Here is an 18657-nt window from a genome sequence, read left to right as displayed (position 1 = left end):
TAATGCTCTGGCACCAGGGAATTCACGGCTGCTCTTGTCTTAGGGATCACAAAAGGCCAAAGGCTGAATACTACAACATCCGGACATCGTCGTACTTTGAAAAGTTTACTGCAACATCTCCAATGAAAGCATCGACCTCTCAAAACAAACTTATTAATCTTTGGTCGTATCGCTCCCTAATGAAACAAGAAACAAGAAACAAGGCCTGTTCCTTGTCTCCTGCCCAGGCTCTGTGCCATCTCTCCCCAAAGGTCTGCTGCTACAGAGCGGCTGGAGGAGACAGCTTGATCCAGAGACGTGGTGATGATTCACCAAAGGCATCTTGGACAACCAGTCTGCTCCCACCAGTTCTCCCATTACTAGCCTCTACAAGATGGAACTAGGACCAGACCAAAAGCAGAGATCAGTAATGTAATAATGTTGTATCTAGGCAACAAACGGAGAGGACGCTGGCGCTGTCTGTTCGCCGCTTCTCCAAGCAATTTTTGGGCCAATTTTGGCCAATTTTACTTTAAAAAGTGATTTTTTGTTGACATATAATCTCTACTTGGTTCCCTGCAAGCTACATCAGTGACGAAAAGCAAGCTTATGGACTGTCTTTAGTTGTTCCAGTGTTATTGTGTTATTGTGAAGAGCCGTGTAGCTCACTTGTTATTTTGGCGTCCCTAGTAACGGCTGATAACAACGGCTAAAAACAAGTAGCTGATGTGACATTTTTCTGGTCACTGCTGGCGTTTTTTTCGGTGATCCTGGTGAGGAATATGCCCTGGTCAACCTGCTAAGCTGTCTCTACTGTCTCGTGGATTTTCTGCACTGCCTCCCAGCTCTTCCCCAGATGCGTCGGGTCCGTACCTAGTTACAAACAGGCAAACATCACTCAACATCAGGTTCGATGTTGACGTACTTCGCCCCACAGCTGCTGAAGTACAACAATCGCTCCATCCCACCCTGTATTTCCACCATTAAGCAGCTAGGACTATTGCGTAGAACTCGATATATCCACAGAGGCTCAGGGAGAAACTTTATTTATGGTCAGCCTGCCGGCTTCATCACATCCATTAGGTCCGCTGAGACGGCTGAGGGCAAAAATCGTAACATCGCGAGATCCCCGCACTCCCGGCTGGATAGATTTCATGGAGTGGATTCCAACCTGCGCGGAGTGGATTGTAAGGCTCTGCGACCTGTACAGAGAAACTCCACAGTCACTGGTTAAATTTGAACTTTTCAACACTCAATCCTTAAATAATAAATCCAGCTTGATTGAAGAGCATATCAGGGAAAAAGGACTTGACTTCATGTGTCTAACAGAAACCTGGCACCAGCCAGAGGTTTACTCTGCCCTAAACGAAGCCTGTCCCCCAGGCTACAGTTACTTGGAGGCAGCCCGCAGAACTGGACGAGGTGGTGGCCTAGCTGTCATCCACAAACAGGACCTGGAGTTGTCCCCCATGGTGCTGCCTACAACTTCCTCCTTTGAATGTCTTGCATTCACATGCAAGCCCCCCCATCCCATGACTGTTCTACTCATATACAGGCCCCCAAAACCCAACTCTGCTTTCATCCCGGAAATGTCTGATCTCCTCACAACACTCTGTACTACCTCTGCCAATACCATCATTCTGGGTGATTTAAATATTCATGTTGACACCCCCTCATGCCAGCCCGCTGCTGATTTTCTTCAGCTGCTAGACTCCCTCAACCTACAACAACATGTTGATGCCCCCCGACCCTCCAGAGGACACACAATTGACCTGGTGATCTCAAACTCCGCCCCCATCAGCAACCTACAGGTCTATGATCTTGGCGTCTCGGATCACAGAGTTGTGTCAATGGAGCTCCCTTTTCCTTCCTCCCACACCAAACCAAAGCGGCAGATCCACTTCAGGAATGTGAAAAATATCAACATGGATGCCCTGGCCCTGGACCTTCAACATCTTTCCTCTGGCTCAATTGACTCCCTCTCTGTTGCTGATTCAGTGGACTTATACAACCAGTCCCTGAGCAGTCTCCTGGATCTCCACGCCCCCCTAACATCGAGGTCAGTCTCCTTCTCGCGCTCCGCACCCTGGTACACCAGTGAACTACGTACAATGAAGGCTGCTGGGCGTGTCCTTGAGCGGCGACTCAAGGCCTCTGGTCTGACCGTTTACAAACAGGCATACAGGGAACACAGGAGGGCATATGCTGAAGCCCTGAATAATGCACGGTCCAGGTGCTATTCCGCAATAATCAACAATAGCCCTGGTAACTCCAAACAGCTCTTTTCAACTATCCATCACCTTCTCAAACCCCCTTTACCATCCCAATCTGATGTCACCACGGAGAGGTGCAATATGCACATCAACTTTTTTAAACAAAAAGTGAATAACATCCGCTCACACCTCTCCACCACTACTGCCCTGCCCCTTCCAACTGCTGACCCACCGATTGACTCTGTCCAGACCCTCTGCTCCTTCTCCAGCATCACAAAGGAAGAGGTGGAGGACGTCATCAGGAAAATGAAGCCATCCACCTGTGCACTAGACCCCTTCCCTACAGCTCTGCTGAAGGCCAACATCTCTGCTGTCTCTCCACTCATCACCAATATCATTAACCACTCCCTCCTGGCCGGCCATATCCCATCTGCATTAAAAACTGCTGTCATCAGACCAACATTAAAAAAACCTACCCTTGATCCAGAAGTCCTCTCCAACTACAGGCCCATCTCAAATCTCCCATTTCTGTCAAAAGTTCTGGAAAAAACAGTTGCAGCACAACTCCAGGATCACCTCATACAACATCACTTGTTTGAAAAATTCCAGTCTGGTCTCCGCCATGGCCACAGTACAGAAACAGCCTTGGTTAGGGTCACAAATGACCTCCTGATGGCAGCAGACACCGGCTCCCCATCTCTCCTCATCCTCCTGGACTTAACAGCTGCTTTTGATACGGTTGACCACAATATTCTCCTTCACCGCCTGCAATACACCATTGGACTATCAGGAAATGTAAAGAACTGGTTCACCTCGTATCTCACTGACAGAACTGAGCACGTTGCCCTGGGCAAAGCAAAATCACACACCAACAACGTCAACTGCGGTGTCCCCCAGGGCTCGGTGTTGGGCCCCACACTGTTCTCACTTTACATGCTCCCGCTGGGTAGTGTCATTAGCAGGCATGGCTTATCTTACCACTGCTATGCTGATGATACACAGCTCTACATCAGGACAACCCCCACTTCTTCTGCCCCTCTGCCAACATCCACACTGACCACCTGCCTGGAGGAGATAGAGGCGTGGATGAAGCTCAACTTCCTACAACTTAACAGCCATAAAACGGAAGCCATCCTTGTTGGCACGCCACATCAGCTCCGCTCCCCCACCATCACCAATATCACCTTCTCTGGCAAAAACATCCCCCTTTCCACATCCGTCACCAACCTCGGTGTTAAAATGGACCCACAACTTAATTTTGACACCCACATCAAACACCTCTGTAAGACAGCTTTATACCACCTCAGGAACATCGCCAAACTCCGCCAATCACTCACCCTGGCTGATGCAGAGAAGCTCGTCCATGCCTTTGTCTCCTCCAGGTTGGACTACTGCAATGCACTCCTCATTGGGATCCCTGGCAAGAGCATCCAGAGGCTCCAATACATTCAAAACAGTGCTGCCAGGGTCCTGATGAGGGTGCGCAAGCATGACCACATCACCCCCATCCTGAAATCACTGCACTGGCTCCCTGTCCCACTCAGAATTGAGTACAAGGTCTCCCTCCTCCCCCACCAGTGCCTTCACGGACTTGCCCCCCTCTACCTTCAGGAACTCCTCACCCCCCCGACAAATTCACGTACACTCCGTTCTGGGTCCACTCACACCCTCCAAACCCGACATACGAAGCTGTGCACCATGGGTGATCGGGCCTTTTCTGCTGCTGCCCCTAGACTATGGAACGCCCTCCCTGACCACCTGAGGGCTCCACAGACTACAGCTCTTTTTAAACGGAACCTCAAAACCCATCTCTTTAAAAGAGCATTTAGCTAAACTTTCTTTGAGGTTCCCCTTTTAATAGTTTTTTGTTATTTTTTTTCTCTGAAGCACTCTGAGATTCTTGAATATAAAGTGCATTATAAATAAAATGTATTATTATTATTATTATTATTATTATTATTATTATTATTATTATTATTATTATTATTATTATGTATGAATCAACAGCAATTATGCCCAGATGTAAAAGATTGAGGGGGGAAATTGTCGCTTTCCTCTCCCAGATCTGTCTGGAGCCCTGAGGCACATGTTCCACCTCACAACGAGGGGCTCAAGGAATCTGAGGCTTGGCTCCTTTTTTGCTTTTCTACAGAAGGGGGGCTGATTTGTCAACATCTTAATCTGAATATATGTTGTTCAACTTGGCTAGCAGGTAGACAGGTTAAAAAGACAGACGGTGGGCCAGCAGTTGGACAGGTTAAGCAGACAGACGGTCGGCTAGCAGGCAAAGAGGTTAGGCAGGCAGATGGAGGGCTAGCAGGCAGACAGGTTAAGCAGACAGACGGTTGGCAAGCAGGCAGACAGGTTAAACAGATAGCAGGCAGACAGGTTAAGCAGACGGTCGGGGACTGCAGGCAGGCGTTCAACATCCTCCATGTCCTTTGTACAACAAACAGGCCAACAAAGGCACATCTGCTAAACCACCTTTATGGTTTCATGTAGCCTTTCAAAATAAGGGTCCGTGGAATGCCTTAATAATTTCAAGACCAGAAGAATCCACTTTGGCTATTTTTAATAGAAATTTGGCAGTATGGCAACGACAACAGTGAAATACTATTAGGGAGATAATGTTTATTGTACACATACAAATAAATTCTGTTAATAGAAAGTATTTATGCACCATAAAAACAAGATAGAAAACATTGTGTTCACCCAATAAAAAGGACAAACAGTATTTTATAACAACAATAAAGGCACGTGTTGCATTTCTTAAATATGCTTTCATACTGTACATTGGGAATAAAAAAAGATTGGCTTGGTGTTTGGGCTAATTGGGTGCTGCAGTGAAACCTGTTGGGTGTGTACAAATTATGGTTAATACAAACAGACACCACACCACACACACAAATATACAGAGAACAGGGAATCATACATTCTACTGGAAACGCTATTTAAACACCATATTTCTCTCAACTTTCTTGGTTTTAAATGAAATTTCTAAGTGTTTCAACCTTTCCTTACCTTATTACCTTAACATATATCAAGATTAATATTTTTTTATGTAAGTCGCTTTGGATGCTGACAAATGTACATATTGTAAGTCCCTTTGGATAAAAGCATCTGCTAAATGCCCTAAATGTAAATTGAAAATGTTGAATTCATTATCCAACATTACATAATAATGATTACTTCTTCTACTCACAAACAAAAGTTGAAGCCAGAATCAATATTCCATGAGGCACATTTTCATCTTGATATGGTGTTTGACAACCAATATCTATCACTCACAAAGTCCTCTTGGTCACATGGAATATATTGATGTATGTATCTGTATATTCACACACACACACACACACACACACACACACACACACACACACACACACACACACACACACACACGCACAATAACACACACACACACACACACACACACACACACACACACACACATACAACATTTCATCATCTACAGCTAATAGTTGCTTCATGGGTCCGTAGTACTGTGTGTCTCGAAGTGACACCACAACACTGGGTAGAATGAGTACATCAATTGAGTCTCTGGTTAGGGGTTAATGGTCTGGCAGTGTGCTGAGGGATGACAATTAGATGCACGTCAATGTCTGGTGAAACCTCAGCTCTCTTCTGTCCTTTGCAGTCACAGGCGCAAAAGATTGAACCTTGGCCTTATTTTGCATTAGGTTGCATCATTTCTGCTCATGCTGCAATAGGCACCTTAGAAAGCAGGAAAGTAGCTCATCGTTTTTTATGCAAGATGGTTTCTACTGGCATTCTGAAAGCACTGATACCACATTTACTGTATGGGAGATGATACAGGAAGATTACGATATTGAGAGAGGTATATGTTTGTTTCATGCATGAACATGTAATCATATTGCATTTCAAACCATTAGGCAACAAATTATAATTGTAATAACTTAGTAGAGAATTAGAGAGATTTCATATATCAAATAACTTCAAAAATGTCAGTGTTCAGTCGCAATTGTTAATATAATCAAGCCAATGGGTTAAAGAGCTTGAATAAAAGGATGGTAAAAAACAATTGAAAACAAAACTCAACTTAACATAATTTAAACAGAGGAAATCTCAGAAAGTCAATACATATTATGCAACAATGATGGCACATTTGAATGTTCATGGTACAAAAAGAGATTTTGGGGATTTTTCTTCTCCATTTTTTTTAGATTTCAAAATAGAAATAAAGTTTACACATTTTACAATATAAAAATATTCAAGTATATTTCATAAAGAAAATTGGGATCGAAACATTGGCAACAATTCTCAACCACTCCATATGATCAGAAAAAAAAAGTTCCATATGATCAGAATACCGTCTCAATGCAGTTCAAAATACACGATGAGGCCGGTATGAAATGGAAAGAGTGATGTCACTGTGAGATGATGTCATTGGTCCAATCAAGCCTCCCTCCCTCTGCTCTCCACCCCTCCACTGTTGATCCAGGAAAAGACCCACGAGTAGACATTTACTGTTTTTATAACAAAGCTGAACCAATATTAAAATATCATAACTAACCCAAAATCACCTATCAGCAGAAACCAGGATTCCAGAAGCCTTTGACATGAAAAAAATATCAAAAAATTAAATACCCTAAGATTCAATAGGTTGTGATAAATTCCTCTCTTCCAAACAATCACCAAAGGTGCAAGTTTGAATACCAGTTATCTGTATTGCTTGGTGTGATGAAACCGGTGGAGGCATCCATCCTCAATGGCACCCATTATTTTCCGCTGATTCCTGACGCCAAGATTTTGTCCAATGTCTCTTAGTTTCGGTAGATTTTAAAATCATTTCAAGTCAATATTGATAACTCTCTCTCTCTATCGCTGTCTCCCTCTCCCTCCCTCCCTCTCTCCCTGCCTCTCTCTCTCTCTCTCTCTCTTCCTCCCCCCCTCTCTCTCTCTAAATGTTGTTTCCCAAGCCAAGTCGAGAGGAAGTGAGCACAATGTGTTGTTTGCTCACAGGAGTGATAATGGAGACAGGAAGAGGTGGGTCCAACCTCCAGATGGACAGGAAGTGGTTTAAGTTGTTTGCTTTAGTTGATTAGAGGGAGGCAGAAGAGAGGGGAGAGACACAGTGTGTGAGACAGGGTGTATGAGGAAGAGAGGGGAGAGACGAGGTGTGTGAGACAGGGTGTATGAGGAAGAGAGGGAAAAGAGTAAAAGAGTGGGAGAGAGAGAGAGAGAGAGAGAGAGAGAGAGAGAGAGAGAGAGAGAGAGAGAGAGAGAGGGAGATTGTGTGTTTTTGCATTATGTGTGTGTGTTTGTGTGAGGCCGTGTGTGCCTGAGTGTTCATGCACATGTGTGTGTGTGTTAGTGTTGGTGGGTTGTATATGTAGCCAACAGGAGAAAAAAATATGGTTTCCAGCTATTGTCTCCACCGGTAATCAAACGTCATTCCAGTGTTTCAAAAAACACAGTTGAGTCCAACAGCAGAACAAAAACAAAAGAAGCTCTAACCACATTTTCCAAACTTTGAACAATGAATGAAAAAAGAAGTGTGCCATACTTTCGGCTCATTTGTTGACAAATCTTTTGACATTTCAGGCCGAGCACAAAAAACCCTCAAGGCATAGAATTGTAAGAGTATTATGACTATTTGGACTATTTTGACATACTTGCCAAGGTAAAGGAAGGTAAACAAAACTAAATATGGAAAAGTCAAAGGAACTAAACTAAATGAACCTAAACTCAATCCAACTACATGATGATCATCAGCATTAAGTTTGGTCATTAGTTCTTGGCTCCAGGACTCACTACAGCCCATCACATGCTGACAGATGTTTCAGCGACAGTAGCAGAAAGGATGCAAGGTTAGGCATATCCACACCACCTCAGAGCTGTACAGAGCCCTCCCGGACCTCGGGGCAACCACAACATCCCAAAAAGCTTTTTTTTCTGAAGCCGGGCTTCCTGACTTGTCTTAATGACTTTTCTCATGGGCCTGACAGAATCCAGCTTTCATCGCTCCCGTCCGTCTGCTTGTCTCGGCAGTGTGCATGTGTGTGCAGTGTGTAACACACTGCTTCCCTGTCTGTCTGTCCACAAAGCTAAGCCTGTGCTCCGATTGTAGTTCATTTGACATGACAAGTTTTTGTTCGTTGTAAAAATTAATTTCAACGTGATGCGATCAAAATAGCTCAAGTGTCTTTGTTTTGACAACCCGCTAGCACAGTTCTTTTTCAAGCAAAACCCTTCCACTCCACCTCTCACATTCACGAAGAAAAGGAGGAAGTCAGAAACCGAATAACTAAGAAAACAAGTAGCAACCAAACAAAACCCGTTTGATTACTGCCAATATTTTCAATTGCAATAATACTTAATAATATATTTCCATACAATATCATAGTCAACCTCAAGTTCGGATATGGCACAAGACAGCTTAGCTGTGGATGTGTAGAGTGTATCTGTAGTATCAAACTCCATAAAACCTAGAGGAAGGCAACACTTCTAAGCGGTTGATTTTGTTCTGTGTTTTATGCTCTCTACAGCAGCTCTACTCACCTGCTGAGGACACAACGGAATCAGAGGAAATGGAGAGCTTGGACTTCAGGGCTCACACCCGATGGCAACCTCCAAGCAGACAATAGATTGTTATGGCCCACGGAAGAGGGGGAAAGACCTTACAGAAGGATGGACTGTGATGGACAAAAGTGTGAGTCTTGCTCCAGTTCCTCGATGATGTCATACCACTGCAACCTCTTTCCATTTCATCGAGATTTACACAGGTTGGCATTTCATCGAAAGGGGAGGCAAAGATGTTCTAATAGCCTAATCTCTTGTGTATCGCTGGTTGGGCTGTGGTGACACTGGTTTATGGTGGCTTTGGGGAGCCTACACACACTAAGAGCATGAGTATCTACAGTGGAAAGAACAAATCCGTCTGCATCACACGGACTCTCCTTCATTTCTCAGAAGCTGGAACACTATTTATAGGCAGTGTTAGCCGATAGCTCTTACCACCTCCTCCCTATGACAAAGGGAGAGATTAAAGAATAATACCATCAAATATGGCTACTATGCTTCTGTGCAACCAAGCGTCAGACATGCTATGTGTGTGTGTGTGTTTTGATAGAGATTTTAGAGTTACTGAGTTTCTTTTGAGTGTTTGAGTGTTAATAGCTATGTGGTGTGTGTGTGTGTGTGTTTCGACATCAAGGTTCATCCGAGGACGAGGGCGGGTATCCTGCGCCCCCCTCAGTAGGGGAGGTAGGCCTCAAGCTCGTCCACGCCGTACAGCTCAGCCAGGGTCCTGAAGCGCGGCCCCCAGTCGCTGAGGAAGTCGTACTCGGGGCCCCCGGAGCCGGCGGAGGAGCAGGAGCTCTCCAAGGAGCTCAGGCTGCCGGCCAGCGATCCGGGGCCGCCCTCGTAGCCGTAGATGTGCAGCGTGTCATAGGGCACAGCCTCGCGGTCCGCATCTGCCTCGTCCTTCTTGGCCTCGATCATCACAGCCATGTCGCCCTTGCAGGCGGCCGGAGGCTGGAGGGGGGGGAGGAGGTGGGGCGGCAGCAGTGGGTGGTGCTGCTGGTGGAGCTGTCCACAGGGCTGCTTCTGCACCCGGGCGTAAAGGGAGGGGTGGATCCCGTGGTCCGGGTGGAGCAGCAGGGAGCCGTCGTGGCGGGCGGACGTCAGGATGGACACGTCGTAGCTAGAGGAGGACACCACCGTCAGAGTCCAGCTCAGTAGCAAGTCCCCTTAATCACAGTGACACAAGGGGCTTCACAGCTCCACCCTATGACACCTCCCCAACCCTCTGAAGGCCAAGGAGAACCCCCTAATGAGCAGGGAAAAACCTTTCCCATTTCATGCGAAAGGATCGCATGAAATGGGATCCCTCCTTCCAGTTAGGAGATCCATGCCTCCATAATAAACAGACATATTGGCAGCATGAGTTGTGAAGGAGAAGTACAGCCCAAAACACCAAGACAACGTTATAAACTATTTAATAGTGATGTACAACGAACTCCAGGTCCTACTTTAGCTTTTTGTGTAATATTTTACTTTACTTCCTTAAAAAATTTGATTTCTGTAGGCATTGCTGCAGTAGTAACAGCGTGGTTTAATGGAAAAGAATGTCTTCAAATCACTGTCAATCATCATGCATAAGTTTCAGTTATCAGTTTAATTCTCTTATGACAAGAACTCCTTGTGGGAATGCAGAGGAGGGCGCACACTTTACTGCCGGGCCAGCAGCCTGCTAAATGCAGGATGCACATGGGCTTTGAAGTCTTGGGGCGTGGCCATGTAGCCATGTAGCAATAAGATTTCAGCGTCAACCCCAGAACAGCCGGGCAGCAACTCATTGGATATCCCTTCTTGCGTTTAAGCGTAAACTTCCAAGCCTCATAAATAGCTGCAGAACTAAATGCAATAAAATAACAAAAAAAACTGAAAGCGAGCGATGTAGGTTTGAAATCAAGCACAAATGAACTGTCATTGGGTTTTCTAGAATGCAGAACGGGCTAAGCTAACATTACCGCCGCCTAGCTAGCTATCCTAGCCAAGTCACCAGTCTTTAATCCGGCGGCCGTCACAATTATCGAAGCCTCTCATACATATCAGTATGGTACATTTGATAAATGGCACCCTCAGATTGTGGTAAGCCAGCCAAACGACAGCTAGTCTAATGATTTTATTAACGATAGGGTATAAAAAACATTGAAGCTTAGTAGGGTTGTACATCACCAATAGACGATATCAGAGTGTATCAAGCTGTGTTTCTGTTATTATGTAAGGCATCATGTCCATGGTGTGCTTGTCACCAGAGGTGCAGAGGGAGGGTAAGGGTACTAGAAACAGTCTCTCATTTTGAACACCTGGTTGAGATAACGTTTCCTACATCATAGAGGACAAAAGGCTTTCCTACCCATTGGTGTCCATCTCCCCTCCGCCCTCCTCATCATAGGTGACCAGCTGCTCATGGATCTCCCCGCTGTGCTTCATGCTGGCCAGAGACTCCTTCTGGAAACGCCTCCTCATCACCACCAGGATAACTATGACTAGGACCAATCAGATGATTACATGACCTGTCAGATGAATGCATGACCGATCAGATGAATACAAGACCAATAGGATGAATACACGACCGATCAGATGAATACACAACCGATCAGATGAATACACGACGGATCAGATGAACACCTGACCGATCATATGAATACATGACTAATCAGATGAATACATGACCAATTAGGTGAAAACATGACCGATCAAATTAATTCAAGCAAGTGGACCGACCTTCCTTCTGCCCTTCATTAGCTCTCCCTCCGTGGTCACCCATCCTTAGCGTATTAGGGGACTAAAACCCTGTCTCTTTTAGGTCTCTGAATGTTTGTGGACAGACCTTGAAAAGGCCAACGAATACTTCTACCTTATTGCAACCCCATAAATACCCAACGGGGCTTGAACCGGCAACCCCTGGGTTGGAAGCGAACACTGTAACTGCTACACTTGGATCATGAGTGACTTGGAAAGCAATGGTGATTGATGACTTTGATCTTCTTGATCAACCTGCTATTTGAACAATAATGGTAATGAACATCAACATTGAAATTAATTTGACTTCATCGTCGCCTTGGGCATGTGCCACATTTCCACTCAGCAAGACATACCACCACTCACTATTAAAGTCCCCCAGATCAAGATCACCAATGTGACGAGATATCTGTGCTTACAGTTTTTTCCTATCGTTTTAGGCAATTTACCTAAACCATGTTCACATTTCCTAAACACTTCACACAGTGAGCATACCAGTAGACCATGTGAACCAAACTGTGGTTACTTGCCCCTATGCTAAGATACAAATGCTGGCAATGACGCCTTCTTCCAAATTTCATGGATACCTGCCCCAGTCAATGTTCACTACCGGCAAAACGCTGTGGAACTACAGCATATTTTACCAATGTTTAGATACTCTGTTCAAAACAGTGAACTTTCTGTTCAAAACCTAACTTATCAGTAATTTAGATCACTGTAGATGGAAAGATGCTGCATTTGGACAGACAAATGAAGTTACATGTTTGAATAAGAAAAAATATTTAGTTTATAGTTTATTTATTTTATTTTACAGTAATTTCGATTTTTTTCCCCCTGTGCACCATAGTTCTTGGTGAATTGGCATGGAATTACTTTTTTTTACGTAAAAGCAACACTACATACAATGATCTGTACAAAACACAGAGGATAAGTTTTGCAATGCAAAACACCTGGTGGTCATTTCAGCTAAAGACCTACTCAGCTAAAGACCTACTCAGGTGTTTTACATGTAATTTGTGCCTCGTTGAAAAAGGGCCTTCTTTGGCATTTGCTTTGGACTTCTTTACGTAGTTGGTATAGGAAAATGGATGCAGCAAGAGCAAGAGCAAGAGGCAGAGGAAGAGGAAGAGGTGGAGGTCAAAAGATTTTATCCACGTTGTATGGCAAGAGAAACCATACGTTGCGACGTAGATGAAAATTTGTGGCCAAATGCGGAGGATAGGAGGGATTAGCCCAATTCTGCGCCACTGTTGGGCTACTGTAATATACAGTATGTGTAGGTTTTGTGCATTGCATTTTTTGTTAGAACACATTTTTTGACTTTGTAATGTATTTTCTGTTTTGTGTAACACTTGCACTGTGACAAAATCTCCAAAAAGTAAAGCACAGTGAAAAAAACTGTTGTGTTTGTGATTTGTTTCTGGATCATATATTACGTACTTACTGTATTTAATTTGCATTACAAAAACTGAAAATTGTTATTCTCAGTTTCTCATAAAACACTTACAGTATTTACTGTATTTATAATTACAGTACATTTACCACACTCAATTGTGACATATTTTGTGGGAGGAAAACCGACATATGATTACACTGTCAGCAGATACTTGGCTTGGATTGTCATACTGTAATATTACAAACTTTATTACTGTAGTCCAAAGAAGTGTTTGTCTGTGTTTTTTCTCTTTTTTTCAATGCAACACTACAGGAAATCTATGCCAAACTGGAGGACACAACAACATTTTATATATGCAATTGGCAATGCTTCAAAATGTTAGTGTTTTTTAGGTTATAGTGTTCTGAGAGGAAACATGTGTTAAGTTATGGCAGCATTGTTTGTGGTGTGGTTGTTGTAGTGCATTTTGCACCAAAGGTTAACAGATATGCAGAGGTGTGTGTCTCTAAAGCCCACTGTGTTAAGTGATAGGGAAAAGTGACCATAGTATGGGTACATGACCGAAAACGATAGGAAAAAACTGTAATTCAAATATTGATGTGGCTTTCAACAGAGAGCGATGGAGAGAATGGTGAATCGTGCGAACAAGGAAGGAATGAAGTAAAGAGAGAAAGCGATGCACTGGGGAGCTTTGAAGACATTTGATTAGACCCCAAGTCTTCTGGCCCGTCCTATCTCTCTGCGTCTCAGCGGGCCAAAGGCATTAGCCATGCCTTTAGTTTAGGGCTGGCCCAGCTCATTTAAATCTGCATGGGAAAGCAGCAGATTCATCTTTTACAGTGCAGGCTGCTTTAAAAAGCTCTAGTGATAACAGACTTAGAAGACGGAAGAGGGCAACGTTTAAAAGAAGACAGAGAGTTCTTCTTTTCTTCTTTCTTTCCCAAACTGGACTTGGTGAGGATGAGTGAATGGAGACGGAGAGAAACAGCTGTGGCTGATAATGAACATGTTAAATAGTTAATTTGCTCCGCAGTGGGAAAAGGAGTGATGGGGGGGTTGTTTGATAAAGAGAATATGCGACGAGAGAGGGGGGGGGCTAGGCAGAGGATGTTAGAGCCAGAGGGCCGGAGCAGCATAGAGTAAACCCCTGAATGAATAGTTAATAGGTGCAGTGTCTTGGGTTTAATAAGAACGACTGCAACTTAAGAGCAGATAAACACTCCTCATTACAACTGGCTCGTTCTCACACAATGCTTGTTTAATGCTACTTTCTCTCAACTTCTTTCTTACTCTCAGGTAGTTTTGATTCCTTTTCCTGTGCCCTGTGTCTTGATGACTGACTTTGCAACAGATGTTAGGTTATCATTTCTCTTCACCGACCAGTCCAGGTAGTGTCTGATTACCAAGGATTAGAAACATGTCAGTATTTCACCTTGCGAGAAATATCAGATTTTCCTTTCCTGCCCTCAAAATTCCCAAATTTCCCAGATTAATGAGTAGCTCGTCTGCAGTTACACAAAGCATCTCCTCAATTTAAGCAAATAAGTGGAGCAGAAGCTTTCAAAGAGAATACTGCGCTCACAACCAAAGAAATCAATTACTCATCCTCCTTGCTGCATTATTCATTCAAACCAACAATACTGGGAGAAAAGCTGGAAGGGCAGAAGCGTGTTTCTGTTTGTTTCTCTGAGCGCGTATGAGTGTATTTCTCACGGCAGAAGTTTTAGATCCATCATTCATGCAATGCTTTCACATCATTACGATGGAATTCATCATTTATAAATATATAAACTCAAAATAAAATGTTCTGTACCCAGGGCTGTTAAAAAGTGACACCACAACTGGGTCTTCTGGCAGCTGAAGCTGAAGGCTTTGTGTTTGATCCCAGACGGGCTCTCTGGGCGGGACCCATAACACTAACCTGCTCCTTAGTTCTAGTCTTTATCAACTCACCCAGGATGGTGAGGATGCAGACCAGAATGGCAATGAGAGCATGGATGCTGACTCCCATCCGCAGAGCAGCAGCTTTACACTGGGTGTGTATCCTCCGGGAATCACAGCGGCACACCTGAGGCAACAATCAACAAAACAATCAATCAATGAAAATATGATGCATTTGTAACATTATACTTTTTTTTTGGTATATACTATGAACTTTAAGAGTTTACACTTGCAAATGAATGACCCCCCCCCCACACACACACACACACACACACACACACACCTTGATGGGCACGTGCATGACGCTGCTCCTCGGCGGTCGCCCTCCGTCGTCCACGCGGACCCCCAGGGTGTAGTCTCTGGGGTCGTCCAGGCGGAAGGTGCCCTGTCTCACCAGGATCACTGCGGTGTTTTCTGAGGCGTCTGCAACGTCCACAACAACATCAACATCACTCCCACGTCGCTGCTGTTCATCAAGTGCTGTAGAACCACAATGTAGGCCAGCCTCTCCGTTCTTCAGAGAGGCTGTAGGTCGGTAGCAGGGCCAGAGCCATTGGCCCGCTGTTTGTGAGTGAAATGCTCTATAACAATATCTGTTTATGGTTCACTGCGAATAAACTATGCATCAATAGTTGCAGGCGTCATGAGACAATATCGATTTAAGTCTGCTCCCGGCTGTTTTCGACCTATCAATCCCTGATTGGTTCAGGAAATCCATCTTGCATGTCAAGCACAAGCACACACGCAACGTTTTGGTGTCTCCATCCTCGGAGAGTGAGCAGAGAGAACGGGGGCCTTCTTTTGGCTTTTTATTCTTCAAATTGTTCCCACTTATTATTTTATGCTCACTCTCAAACCTAGCATAGCTTTAACTGTCACAATCATTTGAGGTTCCCAAGATCTTGGGAATCTTTGGGAATTTTGCAATGTCCCATTTTTGCATGTGAAACAATACTGTAACAATAAATGAAGAAACACAGGGAAACCAAATGAAGAAACGTACGCCTTTGTTACTGAATCCACTCCTGAAGTGGCGTAAACCACAGTATTCACCTCTATGTATCTCTTCTATTGTAATTATTAGCGGCACGGCGGAGCATGGATCAGCGCAGAATATAATGGAATAGAAAGGAATATAATGGAAATTAATTGAATGGACGAGAATAGAATAGAAAATAAAATAAAAGCTCCACCCAGACCAGAACATAAGAAGGGCTAATTGTAGAACTAAGCAGGACTGGCCCCCCGCTTGGCCCCAGAGAGGAGGCCCCTGGATTGATAAGGACACAATAGAATCATTACTCAAATCTCTGCTGAGCACAGCTTCCTAGGGGAAGACCTTTTCATACACAATGTCAAGAGGAACGAGGAAGAAGAACAACACAATAGCAGGAAGCTCGGGCAGCGCAAAACATAACGCTGGTGGGTGAACAGCCTGCTGGAAACAGTCCAGCAAGGAGAGTCTTAATAGAAGAAGCAGTACGTCATACGTTGTTAAGAACCATCATCTGTGTACTGGTTAGACTGTGGAAAAACTATGCGATGTTTTAGTGGAAAGACCTTGAAGACATAGAGCAGTACTCTACAGCTCTGGGGCCATATTCACAAAGGATCTTAGGGCTAAAAGTAGGTCCTAACTGGCGAATTTAGGAGTAACCCCTAAGAATAATGGGCGCGTCACTCTTAAATTTAGGACTCATAACTTTTTTCACTAAGAGCAATTCACAAAGTATTTTAGGCCTAAAAGTAGCACCTATGTCTAGGAGACCTTGAAAGTCCTCAAGAGGACTCCTAACTCAGTAAGACCTATTCACAAAGAATCGTAGAAAATGGCTGCCAGACTAAATGTTTTGGAGACAATGGAAGACTGTGAGTTAATGAAGAGATATAGGCTAAATCGTGAGGGTATTAAACTTGTTGTGGAGTTAGTGCGGGATGCATTAACATCCCGGACTAACAGGAATAATCAGATTAGTCCCGAAATAAAATGTTTGGCAACACTACGTTATTTAGCAACAGGGAAAATGCAACTTTGCAATGCCGACGATTTAGGAATATCGCAACCAGTCAGCCGTGCCATAAACCAAACTATCAACGCGCTCTCGAGACCACAAATCCTCCAACAGTTTATCCGGTTTCCGTTGGACATTCAACAATTACACAGGATCAAAGACAACTTCATGGAAATTGCAGCTATGCCCGGTGTGGTCGGTGCTATTGACGGGACGCACATGAAAATAATTGCGCCATCAAAAGATGAGGACGTGTTTGTCAATAGGAAGAAAGTGCATTCCATCAACACGCAGGTTGTTTTTGATTCAAATTTTAACATAGCCTACTGGATGTTGTTGCAAAGTAGCCTGGAGCTACCCATGATTCGCGCATTTTAATGGAGATCGGTCTGAGGCAGCTTTTTGAGAGGCACCATGTACCAGGTGGGTGTCATATGCTGTGTGACAGTGGCCATCCCTGCAAGACGTGGCTCTTGACACCCTACCTCAATCCACAACCGGGAGCACAGTTAAAGTATAACATGTAAGTTATTACGCAGATTGCGCTTAGTCCTATGAGTAAAACACATCGTATTGGTTATTTGACGCCTTTTATTTGTTGAATCCATATTTATTATTGTTTACTGTTTTCCTCCATATATGTTAGTTAGAGCACACAAACATGCACGAAATGTTGTGGAGAGAGGAATTGGGCAGATGAAACGTCGGTTTCATGTCCTCCACGGCGAAATACGCCTCACCCCAGAGAGGGCAAGCACAGTCATCACTGTATGTGCCATTCTACACAACCTCTGCAAGCGGAGGAACATTCCACAGCCAGACTATGATAATGATGATGATGACGATGAAGAGGACGATGACCACGATAATGATGATGATGATGGCGATCAACATGACAATGAATTTGGCCGTGTGGAGCCGAGAGCACTGGCATTTAGGGATCACTTTGTGAATACACATTTTAGGTAAACACCTTGGCACAAATCAGTCAACACACATTTGTGTAGTTCATAACATTTATTTTCTTTCAATTTTTCAATTTTACCTATTTTTTTCTTTGCTTTCTCTCTCTCTCTCTCTTGAACGTGCAGGCTAGAACGTCATTATCGTGGTCGGCACATCATGCGTGTATTCTGCTAACTGCACTATAACTACTTTCATTTCAATTCATTTCTAGCCTAGGCTATTTCCTTGTTTTTCGGTGATTCAGTGGGCTCGTCTGAACAACCAATCACCGCACTGACCGCTTCTAAACTCGTGCACGAGAATCGACGTAAGCCATAGCAACGGCGTGTCACTCTTAGTTCACTCTTAGTGATTCATCTTAAAAAAAGTAAAAGTAGGTCTCAGCGGCTTTGTGAATAACTTTAAAGAAAAAACTCCTACGTAAAATGTTTTAGCGCGAGTTAGGAGCACTTCTAGCGGTAAGATAAAATGCTTTGTGAATACGGCCCCTGATGTGTTAAAGGTCATCCTATCTCTTATTCGCTGCCAGATTTCACGCGGTGTCTCGTGACACGCGGGACTTCAGTGGATATGCCAAACAACATCTGTTAAATATTAATGTGTAAGAGCTTTTCCTAGTTCACCACTCAATTAGTCCAGGGGTTGTGTTCCATGTGGATATTCTCTCGCTCTCTCTCTCACTACCAATATGTTTGGTTCAAACCGCTGTCTCTTTACCATACGTCTGTGTTTCCTTGCCTCCATTTGTGTGTGATCAGTGTAAATGAGTCTGGACTGGTCTCACACGCCACAGATGAGTGTTTAAATAAGTCAAGGGATATAATGGAGCATGGCAAGTCAACACCACATGGGTGTG

The 18657-nt window shown here is 44.1% G+C and overlaps 1 protein-coding gene across 3 annotated transcripts in view; it reads right to left on the bottom strand.

Moving 5' to 3' along the window:
- Positions 1-4747: 4747 nt before the first annotated feature.
- cdh5 (cadherin 5) overlaps positions 4748-18657 on the bottom strand; it is a 43295-nt gene continuing 29385 nt past the window's right edge. For all 3 annotated transcript variants that reach the window (XM_030378820.1, XM_030378822.1, XM_030378821.1), the window contains exons 12-15: positions 15107-15246; positions 14836-14950; positions 11098-11230; positions 4748-9879 (exon numbers count right to left, since the gene is read on the bottom strand). In XM_030378820.1, coding sequence (XP_030234680.1) covers positions 9429-9879; positions 11098-11230; positions 14836-14950; positions 15107-15246 — 839 coding nt within the window. In that variant the 3' untranslated portion in view covers positions 4748-9428. The remainder of the gene's footprint in view (positions 9880-11097; positions 11231-14835; positions 14951-15106; positions 15247-18657) is intronic.

This window comes from Gadus morhua, chromosome 15 (genome assembly GCF_902167405.1).
Source record: "Gadus morhua chromosome 15, gadMor3.0, whole genome shotgun sequence".
NCBI classification, from domain to species: Eukaryota; Metazoa; Chordata; class Actinopteri; order Gadiformes; family Gadidae; genus Gadus; species Gadus morhua.
The sequence above is the reverse complement of the archived record's forward strand: the minus strand, read 5'-3'. Positions and strand labels throughout refer to the sequence as shown.